Source organism: Sapajus apella, unplaced genomic scaffold (assembly GCF_009761245.1).
Source record: "Sapajus apella isolate SASKATOON/1434 unplaced genomic scaffold, GSC_monkey_1.0 scaffold27, whole genome shotgun sequence".
Taxonomy (NCBI): Eukaryota; Metazoa; Chordata; class Mammalia; order Primates; family Cebidae; genus Sapajus; species Sapajus apella.
The window spans coordinates 19,826,819-19,840,681 of NW_022436967.1; the positions used below are offsets into that span (position 1 = coordinate 19,826,819).

At 38.9% G+C, this 13,863-nt stretch overlaps 1 protein-coding gene and 1 long non-coding RNA gene across 4 annotated transcripts in view; one reads left to right on the forward strand and one right to left on the reverse strand.

Moving 5' to 3' along the window:
- The window catches only part of SYNPO2 (synaptopodin 2), a 160,454-nt gene that overhangs the window by 24,675 nt on the left and 121,916 nt on the right, over nucleotides 1–13,863 (reverse strand). The window contains exons 2-4 of one of the 3 annotated variants that reach the window (XM_032292447.1): nucleotides 10,063–10,214; nucleotides 6,201–7,012; nucleotides 1,581–3,763 (exon numbers count right to left, since the gene is read on the reverse strand). In XM_032292447.1, the coding sequence (XP_032148338.1) occupies nucleotides 1,581–3,763; nucleotides 6,201–7,012; nucleotides 10,063–10,214 (3,147 nt within the window). The remainder of the gene's footprint in view (nucleotides 1–1,580; nucleotides 3,764–6,200; nucleotides 7,013–10,062; nucleotides 10,215–13,863) is intronic. The other 2 variants (XM_032292450.1, XM_032292448.1) reach the window with 2 other exon arrangements.
- LOC116560894 lies at nucleotides 7,008–13,702 on the forward strand. The gene is made up of 2 exons (XR_004273194.1): nucleotides 7,008–9,602; nucleotides 11,703–13,702. It is a non-coding gene; the product is annotated as an uncharacterized LOC116560894 (long non-coding RNA).

Genomic DNA, 13,863 nt, shown 5'->3' on the forward strand with positions numbered 1-13,863 from the left:
CTGTGTACCCTCAACCCAGGCAAGTTTATCTGAGAGGTCTCTAAACATATCTCTTGCATAAAGTAGATGATTTTCCTTGGAGCTGTCATAAATACTTTATAGTTCTCTACATTAATTCATGTTGAATATTTTCCATGGTTGGTCAGACTCAAACTTAAAATAGATCTAAGAAAGGTCTCCAGGTTTGCTTTCAGTACCGTTATTCACTTCATAGCCAGCTGGGTGACGACATGGTGTGTGGCCAATTCAAGTTTACAAGGTAACCTTGCCTCAATTATCCTGGTCCATCAAATACAAATAACAAAGTGAAGGTGAGAGAACAGAATTGCAAGAAACGTGGGAGAAGCAGTTGTCAAAAAGCAAAACAAACACAAGAAAAAGAATCTGTGAGGCCACTCAGAAATGATGCCAAAAGTTGTGTGTTCTCACCCTACAGTCTCCATACACATGGGGTTCCTCGTGCTTCACAATCAGCCCCTGTAATCAGTAACCTTTCAGGTCCCGGTCATGTGGTTTCTCCAGGCAAAACAATAAACATGCATACCTTTATGTGCATCCTGCTTTTTACATATTACTTCATTATCCTGTTTACTCTACCACTTGCCTCAGCTGAGGAAAACAAACATGCTTTCATGGGCAACTGGAGATGCACTCACTTAGTTCCTTAAGTAACTGGGGAGGGAGGGTGGGAATCAATATTTAAAGATAATTCTCCTTCTTTCCTTATCCAATTTACTTCATTATTATTATTATTATTGAGACAGGGTCTCACTATGTTGCCCAGGCTGGTCTCCAACTCCCGGCCTCAAGCAGTCTTCCCACCTTGTCCTCCCAAAGTGCTGGGATTCCAGGTATGGACCACCATGCCTAACCCCATTTACTTTAAATAAGTCTTCTGAAGTGTTAATATATGTAAAAACATCTGGCAAAGAACCTAATACTTTGTAAGTGCTCAGTAATTACTAAGACCCTCTTACCCACTTCTTACTAAACTATATACATTCCAACAATCCTCCAAGTACCTCCTCTGTGATACCAAACAGGTGGCTGATATTGACAGACCAGAGCTGCTCCCTGTCCTCAATAGATCTCTTATTCCTTTAATACTAGTAATAGAGAAAGGCACTACCTAAAAGGGAAATTTCAGTCAATATAGGTTATATCTTCACTACATTTGAACCTTTCACCATAGGAGCACAGCTGTTGTGTTACATAAAGGCTGATTCCTAATGTTTGATAACACTGATCACTGTCTTTCTTTTGGCCACTGCATAAATCCTAAGTATCCTGCTTACTTAATAAAATGGTATATGTCTATTTGGAAGTGCTCCTGGATTTTTTTAAGTGTGCAAAGAAGATAAATATATGTTAGGTCAATCTGAGTTGAATTTTTGACTCAATAAAAATATTTTGCTCCTTGGACCCAGATTGGGAGGTGGCATATCTGAAATTAAGTAAGTTGAGGACTTTGCTAGGCATTCTCAGGGACTCAAGTCACACTGCAAACAATTCATTTCAAGCAAAGTGGACACTCAGCTTCAGCTACAAGATTACTCTTCCACAACAGATGGTTTCCACACCTGAATTGTGACACCACTTTTCTTGGCTGAGAACTTTGGCCTTGGTGCCACAAAATAAGATGAAGAGGCTGATTCTTGCTTTGGTGAGGTGGGAACGGCCACAGGCACTGGGGATGCGCTGACTGGTGAGGAGGCCTCTACAAAGAAGGATGGGGGAGAGGTATAGGCTGGTACCGAGTACACTGATGAAGCGTGCACATTCGTAGGTGAGGCAGCATTCACTGGCCGAGGAGGAAGAGCTTGCTTCATGGCCAGGGGTGAATTGACCTTGACTGATGACTTTTTGGGGAGGCCATCCTTTGCATCTGGAGGTTGGAAAGTAAACAAGGATGCATTGAGCTGATATGGTTGGTGCTTCATGACATCTAATGCATTGAGTGGTTTCTTCCCCTTTTTCTTGCCCACTTTGGGGGCCTGTGCAGCTGATGGCTGAGATTTGAGAGCAGCTAGTGGGTAGGAGGGGGAGTGGATAGGATTATAAGCCACAGGAGGAGGTGCTCGGACATTGGAGGAGTACTTCCAACTGGCTGGGAGAGACGGAGTGGGAGACTGAGCTCGAGCAGCGTGAGCCTGCACGGTGTCTGAATCGACCACATACTTCTCCATTCTCGACTGCCTTTTAGCAAAGAGCTGAGCTCCTCTCCCACTCATTCCTGGTAGCTCATTGGATGGTCCCACTGCACCAGGCTGAGCAGCATTGACTGTTGGTGTGGGAACTGCTGGTTTGGGTGTGTAATTCTGACTGGCTACTGCTGCTTGTGGTCCTTTGAAGGGACCAGCCAGGTTTAAAGCACTTGTAGGCTGGGCAGGAGGGTAAGAAGGCTGGGCTATTTTGATGGAGGAGACGACGGTGCCCTTTGATGGGCTGGATGTGGGGAAGGCTGGAGGTTGGGTGGGAGCCACTCCTGGAGACCAGACTGGGGAAACTGGAGTTACTGGTTGGGAGGATGAGGACTTGACTGCAGGTTTTGGAGCAACAGGAGGTGGGATCTTTTGTTTGGCAGAGGTGCTTTGCATGAAATTGCAAGCCTCTGCTCCCAAGCTGAGGTAGTCTTCTTCCGGTCCGGAATCACCTCCAGCTCCAGTGCCCCGTTTGCCTTCTGAATTTTGAAGGAGTGACAAGAGTTCAGGATTTGGGCTTACTTTGGGCTCTTTAAAAGTAAACATGGGTTTTGTCGTGCTTCTCCTTTTGGCTTCCTGCAATATTCCTGTTCTTTTTGCTGGCACTGAGATCCTCTCATCTCGGGAAGCTATTCGCTCAGATGAATCGTAAAATGCTGGCTGGGACCATGGGGCAGGCTGGGGCCATGGAGGGGGCTGTGCTGGGCCAGCAATAGGACTTGATACCCCTCTGGAGAAGGCATCAGGGGGAGGAGTGACCGCAGAGTAAGGTGGAGGTGCAGGAAAGTCAGCAATGGGACTCGTCATGTTTCGGGTTGGCGAGAAGGGGGTGGCTGGCTGGTTCACAGACCCTGGGAAGGGTTTGGCTGTTCTGTTCGTGGGGACCATCCTCTGGATGTTTGCTGTCTCAGATGCCCCACTGAAGCCATTCTGTTGGGGCACATGGCCAAGACCATGACTCACCTCGATGTAGCTTTTGGTCACAGAGCTCTGCGTTCTCACCGACTCTTCCTCCTTTCTTTGGTAAGAAGTCATGGTTCTCAGGCCATCTGTCTGGGCAGCATCTTGTTCTCTGCTTGGCATTCCACCTGCCTTGTCCTCTTCTTTTTGGGCTGTGATCTGATCCATTCTCTCCCTCCGCTTGGCGAACATGAGGGCTCCCTTGCCTGTGGTGTCTGGTAACATCTCCATCTTGTCCCCTCTGTTCAGTTTCTTTTCAATGTCCACCAGTCCAGAATCCCAGTCAAAGTTCACAGCTTGTGTGCTGTCGTCAATGTCAGACAGTAACTCTTCATCCACCTCTGACTCACTTGCACCAAGAAATGCTACTTCACTTGTATCCTCCTTGTCACCGTCTTCCTCCTCGTCCGCCTCTCGCTCAAGCTCGCCAGTACCGTAGCTAACTAGGGTGTATTTCCTGGCCCTCCGACGACGCTTCTTAAACATCAACACCCCCTTGGAGTTGGGGTTGGGAGCATCTGTTAGAAGAAGGGCAATGCTTTTGCATTTAGATTTTGCTTCCTTCACTTGTTTTTCTGACAGGCTTTCACTCCTCCTGAGCCCTAGGGAAAGCAAAAAAAAAAAAAAAAAAAAAACAAATTATATTGAGCTGATGAGTTCAAGGAAGACACCATAGCAGCTCAGAAATGAACTCTCCTGGGGGAAAATAAATATGTAAAAAATTACAATTGGGTACTGAAGTTTGAAGGAATCCAACTCATTTCTCTTTTTTATTTCTCTTAACACTTTTTCTTCTACAGTAATATACTCTCTATATAACACTCAACAATGCCATATTCTATTTGTTTACATAAAAAACATTTCATATATGCTGATTAGAATATATGTTTCATACACTTGTTTCTCTAGAGATACGTCCACTTTAATAATAAAAGCTGGCTATTGCACGCCAATTAATAGGATAAAATTAGAATAAAGAAGAACATAATCTAAAGACATAATATTTTCTGAAAAACAAGATAAGACCTGCCTCAGACTTCTATATTTTAAAATGAAATGTCAGCATAAAACTGTTTCCAGGTATCTTAAAAAGGGACGAATGTCCCAAGAAGATGTTTTAAACTTTTCTTACGTGTTTTAATGTAATGAACTTAGCTATTGAGGTTTTCTTCTTTCTCTTTTTTCTTTTTTTACCCTGACAACTGCCCCAAATCTTTTGATTTACAGCTATTAGATTAATGTAAGTTCAAAACATTGAATTAATCATTGAGGGTACTGAATCAATAATAGTTATAATTAATTCAAAATATGGCATTATTATAAATACATAAAGAAACTCTAACTACAAAGTTTTCTAGACAGATTTGTTTGTAAATGTATTGCTATTTTGGAAATACAATGTTACTTTAACTGAAGCAAGAATAAGGGTAAATCTTGGAGAAATGTAAAAATTGACTTGTGACCCTTTTAACTGTGCAAAAACTGATGGAGAAATTAAGTTATTTAAAACAAGACTATGATGGTTATAAAATAAAAATATTTAAAATTTTCCTTATTACTATTATAAAAATAAATTGGTGACAAATTAATTTATAGCAAATAAACATATAGCATCTATAATTTATAATTTATAATTATATCATGTTTTCAATGATAATGAGTCCCCTAAATTTTTTAATTCCTTAAAATAGTTAAGTGGAAAATTAAGGAAAATGTCTTGACTATTTTATGATTGAATATTAGCTCTTTTTGTCACTGGAAGAAAGTAAGACTTAATAGCTAGTTTTTTGAAAATAAAATATAATCCAAGGAAATAATTTATAATAAGATTACAGACATTTCCTGGTGATCAAATTTTATAGAGAGACTATAGTTATAAGTGTGGTTATTACTAAATATGATTCCCTTTTTTGACTAGTGTTATACAACTTATTAAATTGACAGTCACAGTTGCACAGTTGCTGCTAACTTCACGGCCAACATGTAAAGTATGTGAATGGTGTCTCAATACTCTTGCTTAATATGCTATAAATGTGAAGATGGCCTACAGATGCATAAAGTATAAGGAATGATTAACAGCACTTGCCAATAAAGCTACAAATGGTTATGCTAAAAATATGCTTTGAAAGAAATAACAATAGGTTAGAAGACTTAATATCATACTTTGAATAACCGAACGCATTGCTGTTGTTTATCACTTATAGTCAAGGGCCTTTGCCTGTCAGCCTTTACATCCTCAAATAATATTCCAAAATTAGTTTTAAAAAAATACATGAAAGAAAACAACAGAAATCATAACACCTAACTGTAATTCTTATCCCTATTCTCCTTTCTGTCTTCACTACCCTGGGTAAAACAAAATGCCATACAAAGCATTGAATTTAAATATATTTTATGTTTGGGGACATTTAAATGCCTCCACATGGCACTGGAGACTGACATCTGTGTCTAGAAGGTAGATGAAACACTTTGCAGTCTAATGAAGACTTACAAAACGGAGAGGATCATGTAACTGCTCAGTATACACATGTCCTTGTCTGTCAAGCTCACTTCTGCAAGCATCATCAAGCTGCACAATGATTTTTTTCAAAACGAGGATCTGTTTTTGATATCAGTAGTAGAGCTTTTATTTTAAAGACACCTCTCAGTAGCAGACTCACAGTTTTTGACATTTAAACTGAGTCCACATGACTTCAAGTGCTTTCTTATGCTATTTTACCACGAAATATTTCAACTTTCTGAATCAAACTGAATAGGTATATTGACAATATTATTTTCTTTAACAGTTCCTATGCCTTTGGGAATAAAAGGAAATTCATGAAAAATGTTTCAATCTATATGAAGTTCAAACTTATTGTTTCCCATTTAGAAACTGGTATTCTCCACAATGTCACATTTGTGATTTTGTGCATTAATTAAATATTTCTTTAAGCCAGTAGGAAACATAAGAAAAACCTTGCTGAAAAATTCATGCAAGCAAAGAAGTAGCAAAATGCCCTGAACTCCCAAGCCCCTTCTGACAGCCCAGGCAGGACTTACGTGCATGCCGTGCTCGGTGCTTGTGAGGTCTGCTGTGATCCTTTTCTGAGCGTGGGTCTTCTCCCTGCTCTGTGCCTTCTGATGAGATGGCAAAGAATACCAGAGAAGGAGGTGCTTCTGACGGCCCTCCTTCCACTGGAGAATCCACACACCCCTTTCCTGCCTGAAGCCTGCACCCTTCTGTCTTCTGCCTGTCAGAGCAGTCGAGGATCACTTCCACCTGGGGCAGTCCCGCAGCTCCTGCTTCACTTTCCTGGATCACTCTCAACTCTCTGCCACTGGAGATCTGGATTATCTTGCTGGACCTCAGGAAAGGGTCTGCTTTCTCACTGATAGGGATCGAGTTTATGTGGACAACTCTGTCTTGTGACAAGCTAGGGTCTGGGTCAGGAGACTCAGATTTTTCAGCTCCCGGGAGAGCCACTAAAGGGTCACTCGTGCCCTTATGTCTCTCCTGGGAAAGGGAGAGTTGCAGCTCAACCACAGGGCCGGACTGTTCTACTTCTGCCTTCTCCCTTAAGATCAGCTCTTCTGCCATGCGTCCTCTTTGGGAGTCAGGCATTTGGGGAGCCCTTTGGTAGCTCAGGCCTGTTTCTTCCTTCAAGTTCCCTGCACAATCGGGACTACTTCTTTGGTCCTCAGCTAGGGAAACTTCACTCTTGACAGGGGCAAGGAAGAACTCTGTGCACTGGGTCTTTGTGGCTGGTCGAATCTGCAGGGTGGTACTTTCCACATACCCTCCATGTGTGAGATGCTCGTGGTTTTTGTTTTCATTTTCAGACATCAAAGCCTCACTTATTCCACTGGATGGTCTGCGCACAGAAAAATCATTCCAGACACAAGTCAGACTGTGTTACGCCTGCCAAAGAACTTCCTGACACTTTTGTGATGTCTAATACATGATATAGTCAAAACGTATTCTTCTAAATGTCAATTGTAACATATTTGAAAACAGAAGGTGGCAACATGTTTATATTGCAACTTAAAGAGATATCAAATACACTTTGTTAAAAGTGCAACAAAACTCTTACACAAGATTGTGAAACCTGAATCCATCCTAAATTCAGCTTTCATTTTTAAAAAGCACAGTTTGTAGCTACATGGATCCCGTTAAGTACTTGGAATCTGGGTATCTCGAATAATGGGTTTGCTACAATATGACAAAGCATTTCAATGTCTTACTGACTAAGTTTTGGTCTAGACATTATGAAGTCACATAGTCACATGTCCAGCAGCTTTAGATCAATCTTAACTTACAGATAACTCAAGTAATCCTTTTAGAGGTTGTGCTTTCTTGAAAGGAATGAAATAGAAGCTGTTTTTTAAGCCCCAGTGAGCATGTGTTTTGTAATAAGTGGACCCAGCCCAGTACTCTTGTGTAAAGAGAAATCCTTTCCATGCTGCAATGAATCATTAAGTCATGGGATATTTATAATCTGAGATGTCTCCCTTTTTTCTATTTGAACCGGTTTCTTGGAGCTTTCTCTTTTTAGAATACCTGAAGCCAAACTGTTCCTTTATCTCTCAGCTAAGGAGCCTAGAGCTGTACACCACAGTTCTTTGATTTTGACCTTAACTGTTCTCAGTTGTTTGTGCAAATTTGGGTTTGCGAGGGGACGCAATGTCAGTTTAGTAATTACATAGCTTCTTTCTGAAACTATAATTGTTTTTAGAAGTATTATTCACAGAACAGCTGAAGGAAATGTCTTCATTTTTTCTATTTGTAAATTTTTTATTTTAAAAGCAGCATAATTATCTTTGCCCCTTTCCTCCTTCCTTAAAAGATAGTTATGACTAATCCAGGGAACATCAACTGAAGTGCCTGAGCTTCTACTTGTATTCTACTCAAAGGAATTTACCATAGAATTTATGTGGTAGTGGAATTTCAGACCAATGCTCAAAATACTTACTCCTAACTTTGCTTTCAACTGCATTTGGCAAAACGAAACAAAACATAACAAAAACAAACTAACTGTTAAACAAAATGCAGCTTTCTCTATATGCAAGTAATTGGAAAAGGTTCCTGGTAATACAATATCTATACAACATTATAATATAGTATTTAAAAAGCATGATATTAGCAAATTAGATCATTATGTAGAAAATGTTACATATACTGTTAAACTGAATTTAAGGGTATCAAAAGGTCAGAGAGTTTTAATTTAGGAAGTCCCTGTGATGAAATTAGATTAAATCACTTTAAATTATGCCAGCAATCAATTGTGAAGCTGAGAAGAGGATAGCTTCAATTCATGCCAGCCTTGTAGACTAGAATTCAGACAAATGGCCAGATAAATATTAACATTTATCAGCAGTTGAAGTAAATGTATAGACATGAGTAAAAATCATAAAAGCATGAGAGACTAAAGCTTTATGCCTTAAAACATTCATTTCCCTTCAGTCTACATAGGTACTCAAGTCCACAATTTATGTGTCAGAATTATAGAATTTTAAAAATCTTATCATTTTAACAAAATTTAAGATAATAGATATGGAATGTTAAAGGAGTTATTTTAAAATAGTCTCACCTAGCTATGTCTGGGCAATAGTTCAGGAAAAGTAAAAACACTTGTCTTCCACTGACAGATGACAGTGATATGAGTGAGAGAAATATTTACTGCAGGAAACAATATTCAGATATTCCAAGTGGTGGTCATGGTGGTGATGATGATGATTGTTTTTGACTTGATTTTCAATTGAGATTCCATTTTGAATCCTGCTAATTAATTATTTATTTTGTAAATTTTTTATTTCATAAATTTGATTATGTATTTTATAAACTTATTATCTCTTCATAATATGAAGGAAGGACTCTAAGACCTTAAACACTGGGTTTGATGGGTAAATATTTAGATAGAAGATTATAAGAATAATTCTGGATATCCTTTATTGTCTCAAGATTTTGGCCACAGTGATCTCATTTTTATCCCAGAACAGAATCATACCGAATGATCAGCAGATTCTGTAACAGAATCATACCGAATGATCAGCAGCGTTTCTGCAAAGTTGAAGAAAAACCTGGAGGGCTTTAAGGTTCGTCTTGAGATATCCTCTGACATCTTCCTAAAATCTGCTCTCCAGGAAACCAGAGCTTTCCTTTCTGGATTCATTATAATGCAATACTCAGGGCTTCTATTGCAAAATCAGTATGGACTATACTGTGATTTGTACACCAGAAAAATGTCAATGCTGAAGTTTTTTTTTGTTATTGTTCTCATTGTTTTCTTTCTTTTTTTATGTTTAAAGGTTTCTTCTATATTGTTAAACAACTACATGGGGATGGTGCTATTTGAAGAGACTGAATTACCAAATGACTTGTGTTGGTAGTGCAAAAGCCTTATTCTAATCATCTGCTTTTGTCCATCCCCAAATATTGGTTTTACTGGAGAAATCTGGCTACTTGTAAGTTTTTGTTGTTATTTCTCTTTTCCATCTCTTACACATCCTCTTTTAATGAAAAATTGTATAGTTGAATGGTCTAATATTTAAACATTTTTAATTCATCTGTGCATCTGGTAATTACAACTGAGTGATTCTGATCCATCACAAAATCACGACCTATCAAAGAAATATTAAGTTATGCTCAATATACTGAGCTTTCCAAGGAAAGAGCCTAAAATCCCTAAGATTTTCAACAAAGTGCCTGAAATAATGATTTTCAACTTAATTCTCAATTAACCAGAAAGTACGGTTGAATAGAATTGACTATTTTTCAAACAGTGGTGTTTCTGTTTAATTATACTAACCTTCTACAAAGCACCTCTAATTTCTCTATAAATGACAAGTTACATATGTAGTAGAAGCTGTAATCATTCCTACGTAGCTTCAAGAGAAAATACATATTCCAGCAAATTCGTTGTACCTTTTGATGAGCATTTGGAGAGAGTCTGTTATGCTTTCCATGAGCTTGATGACTTCAGGGTAGGTGAGATCTGCACAAGGGTTGCCATTGATAGAAACCACTTCATCTCCCTCACAGAGCCCAGACCCTGAGGCTTTGCTCTGATTTCGAATCTGAGTAAAAAAAGGAGACACAGCAGAATGAAATAATCAGATCTGTCAAGTGTAACACCAGCCCTGATTTTTAATTCACCTGTTAGCCTGTAAGAACATTTAAACACTTCTTACCACGCTATGAACACAAATACAGACACACATTTTATCATGTACTATAATATCAACATTTAATTCATAGTATTGTAAGTAAACAGGAAAAAGGAAAGTAAATCAATGTAAAGATACCAGAATAAAAGAAATAAAAAACAGAGAATGAGAAAGGATGTTAGAGTTTACATTGATTAGACATTAAAAATAATTATTCAAGTCAGGCACAGCAGCTGATGCCTATAATCCCAGCACTTTGGGAGGCTGAGGCAGGTGGATCTCCTGAGCTCAGCAATTCAAGATCAACCTGGTCAATATGGCAAGATCCTTTCTCGAAAAAAAAAAAAAAATGCAAAAATTAGCCCAGCATGGTGGTGCATGCCTGTGATCCTAGCCACACAGGAGGCTGAAGTGGGAGGACTTCTTGAGTCCAGGAGGCGAAGCTTGCATTGAGCCAAGATCACACCACTACACTCCAGCCTGAAGGACCCTGTCTCAAAACATCATTATTGGCTGGGCACGGTGGCTCACGCCTATAATCCCAGCACTTTGGGAAGCCGAGGCCAAGGCGGGCAGATCACGAGGTCAGATGTTCGAGACAAACCTGGCCAACATGGTAAAACCCCGTTACCCACTAAAAATACAAAAAAATTTGCCAGGCATGGTGGCGCATGCCTGTAATCCCAGCTACTTGGGAGGCTGAGGCAAGAGAATCGCTTGAACCCGGAGGCAGAGGTTGCAGTGAGCCAAGATTGTGCCACTGCACTCCAGCTTGGGTGACAGAGTGAGACTCTGTCTCAATAAAACAACAAAAAAACTATTATGATGATTATTCCACATTGTAAGGTTTTACTCCAGTGAGAAAGTGACCTCTTGCATTAAAATAAATTTTAAAATCCTTCCCATTGCCAAGATGAATTGAAACGTCATGGCTATAAGAAGGAGACATATGACAGGTGAGATCATATGCTTGTATGAGGAGAGAGCTGTACAGCTAAATGGACTGAAAAAACCACCCCAGTATAGTGGGGCACCAGGGAGCCTGGATATTAGGGAGTATGTCAAAGAGAGAAATGCTTCATTGAAATCAGCTACTCCAGGCATGGTACTAAGCAAACTTTAGCAGAAAACAAAGAAAAAAGAGATTATTTTGCAGAAAGTAAAAGCATCCCTGCCATAAGCACTGCATCATATTCTGGTGAAGAAAGATGTGGAACAACAACTGAATAAAAAGCTAGAAGGGAACTTAAATCCTGGAAGAAGAGAAACCCAGAGGAGTAGAAAAATGGCAGAGGGTTCCCATCAGCTCCTTAGTGAGGAATAACTAGGGATTGATATCCCGTATAATGATGATTATGGTAAAGTGTTTTGCTGGTTATTCTCTCTCTGCCCTTCCAGGTCCATTCTCTACCCTCTCCTGTGTTGCAGGGAAGACTGGCCTCTAGAGACCACGTTGGCTGGGCTCCCTTGCACTCTGGCTCCTGGTTGGATTTGGTCAACAGGAAGCACCAGTAAGAAAGAGATCAAAGAGCAACGGGAACAAAAGATTAGGTCTGTGCTCTCCCTGGTGGACCTGCTGGGCCATGGTTTGGCAGTGGCTCTGTTCTTCAGTCTAGCTCCTGTCAGCCTGCCCCTCATCATCACCTTAACTCTTGTTACGTTCCAACAACACACCTTATCTTTTTATACCTTTGGGCCTACAGGTGGTAGTAGCTTCTTGCTCTTAATCTCTGGGTTTCTGGGTGCTTCATTATTTGCTGGTTCCCTTAAAACTACTTTTATTCTCTGCATTACACTCTCTTGAATTCTTCGAGCATGTCACCTATTTCCTGCTGGAGCCCTAAATGATACTAATGTGCTTAGATTTCATTTTATGAGTTCAATAGTTTTCAATGAACCACATATGACCACCCTACGGTCTCATATTTAAGAATACTTTATGATGTTTTTCTAGATTTTTTCTACCAAGCACTATTCCTTTTTATTAAAATGAAGCTTCTGAGTCGAGAGAGGTGAAAACGAGGTAAGCAGCACTTCTTGAAGGATGTTTTCATCACTAGGCTTATTTCTGACAGGGCACAAAATGTATTTCAATTTATCTCTAAAAGCTGCCCACCAATTCCTGCTAAAGTCTTAAATTATAATTCATATATTAACTGACATAGGTTTAAAGTTTATATTTGCAAGTGCGTTTTAAATTATGCCCTTGAAAGCAAAATATTACCTTTATGAGTCAAGGCAACAGCATTATTGAAATTTGAAGTGATTCAATTAGTTTTGTTCTGGCAGGGTCTATCCTTCTATTGTCGTAAACTATAATCTATAGAAAGCCTGCTCTGTTTCTGACAAATCAATATCATTACCTCTTGGGGAAGAATATACTAATTTATTGGAAAATATGAAACAAATTCAATATTTCAAGATTATAAGGAAGTAACAAAAGTAATGAGAAAGAGAATTTAACCTAATTTTGAAAATATTCACTTAGCTATTAAATATATTTGTTTTATTTTGTCTTGCATGAAATATTTAAAAGATCACAAGAAATTTTTAAAAGTAAAGGGTTAGAGGGTGTCAGGGCTAGAGTCATTCACATTTCAGTTATTGAAATTTATTTATAATAAAAATTATGTAGGTAACAAAGCATATTTTTGAGGCATAAAGTCATTCATTCAATGGAGTCAGAGATACCAGGATTTGAACAGAAAATTCACACTTTGGAGAACCAAAGAAGTTTTATTTTGATAAAACAGAGGTGTCGTTATACTCTGTACCCCGGCAAGGCCCAATCTTAGGTAGAAGTTCTCTTTATCAGCCAGGAGTTGTCTGAATTTTAAACTGGGATTGCAGAAGAAGATGCAAAATGATTCTTTAAAAATAAATAATCTCCCAACTTAATAGAGCTGTCTGTTATCTAAACACGTGTTGCTTGATAGGAAAAGTGCAGTTCATCATCCTGCTTGTCAAGTTGGAGCTTTTAATGGTATCTAAATAAGCCAGTGCATCATGGTAAGAGTCATTAGCATTCCTTCAGAGAACACATTCTGAGATCAACATTTACAATCAACGGCTGAGATTGCGTTTCACTGACCTTCATCAGAACAACAAGAAATCTTTTTCCCTCAAGAACCTTGTTATGTATGATAGCTTTTCTCGTCACTTAAATTTTTCCGAAGGACTATGCTGTCTCCATTTTTTATAGAACTATTCAACCAAATAAAGATGATATGACAACCAAATAAATAAAAATGGTATGACAGGGTCTCATAGTAGCATCAAGAAGGATAAACATGTATTAGTGTACCTAAGATCCTTACCTTCTATTGTGTGTAATTATGCAATTTTATAATTTGTATAAGTGTACGTATTTATGTGAGTAAAGATTCTAACACTTGGAAGTGTTCTTATTTATGAAAATGAAAGACACTGTGCATCACAAAATTAAGTTTAGACCACAAATTATTAGTACTGATGATACCAATTCTTTATCAGTGAACTTATCAACCAGTCTCCTTAAGCCGTTAGTCTTGGATTCACAAAATACATGTAGTAGTGGGAA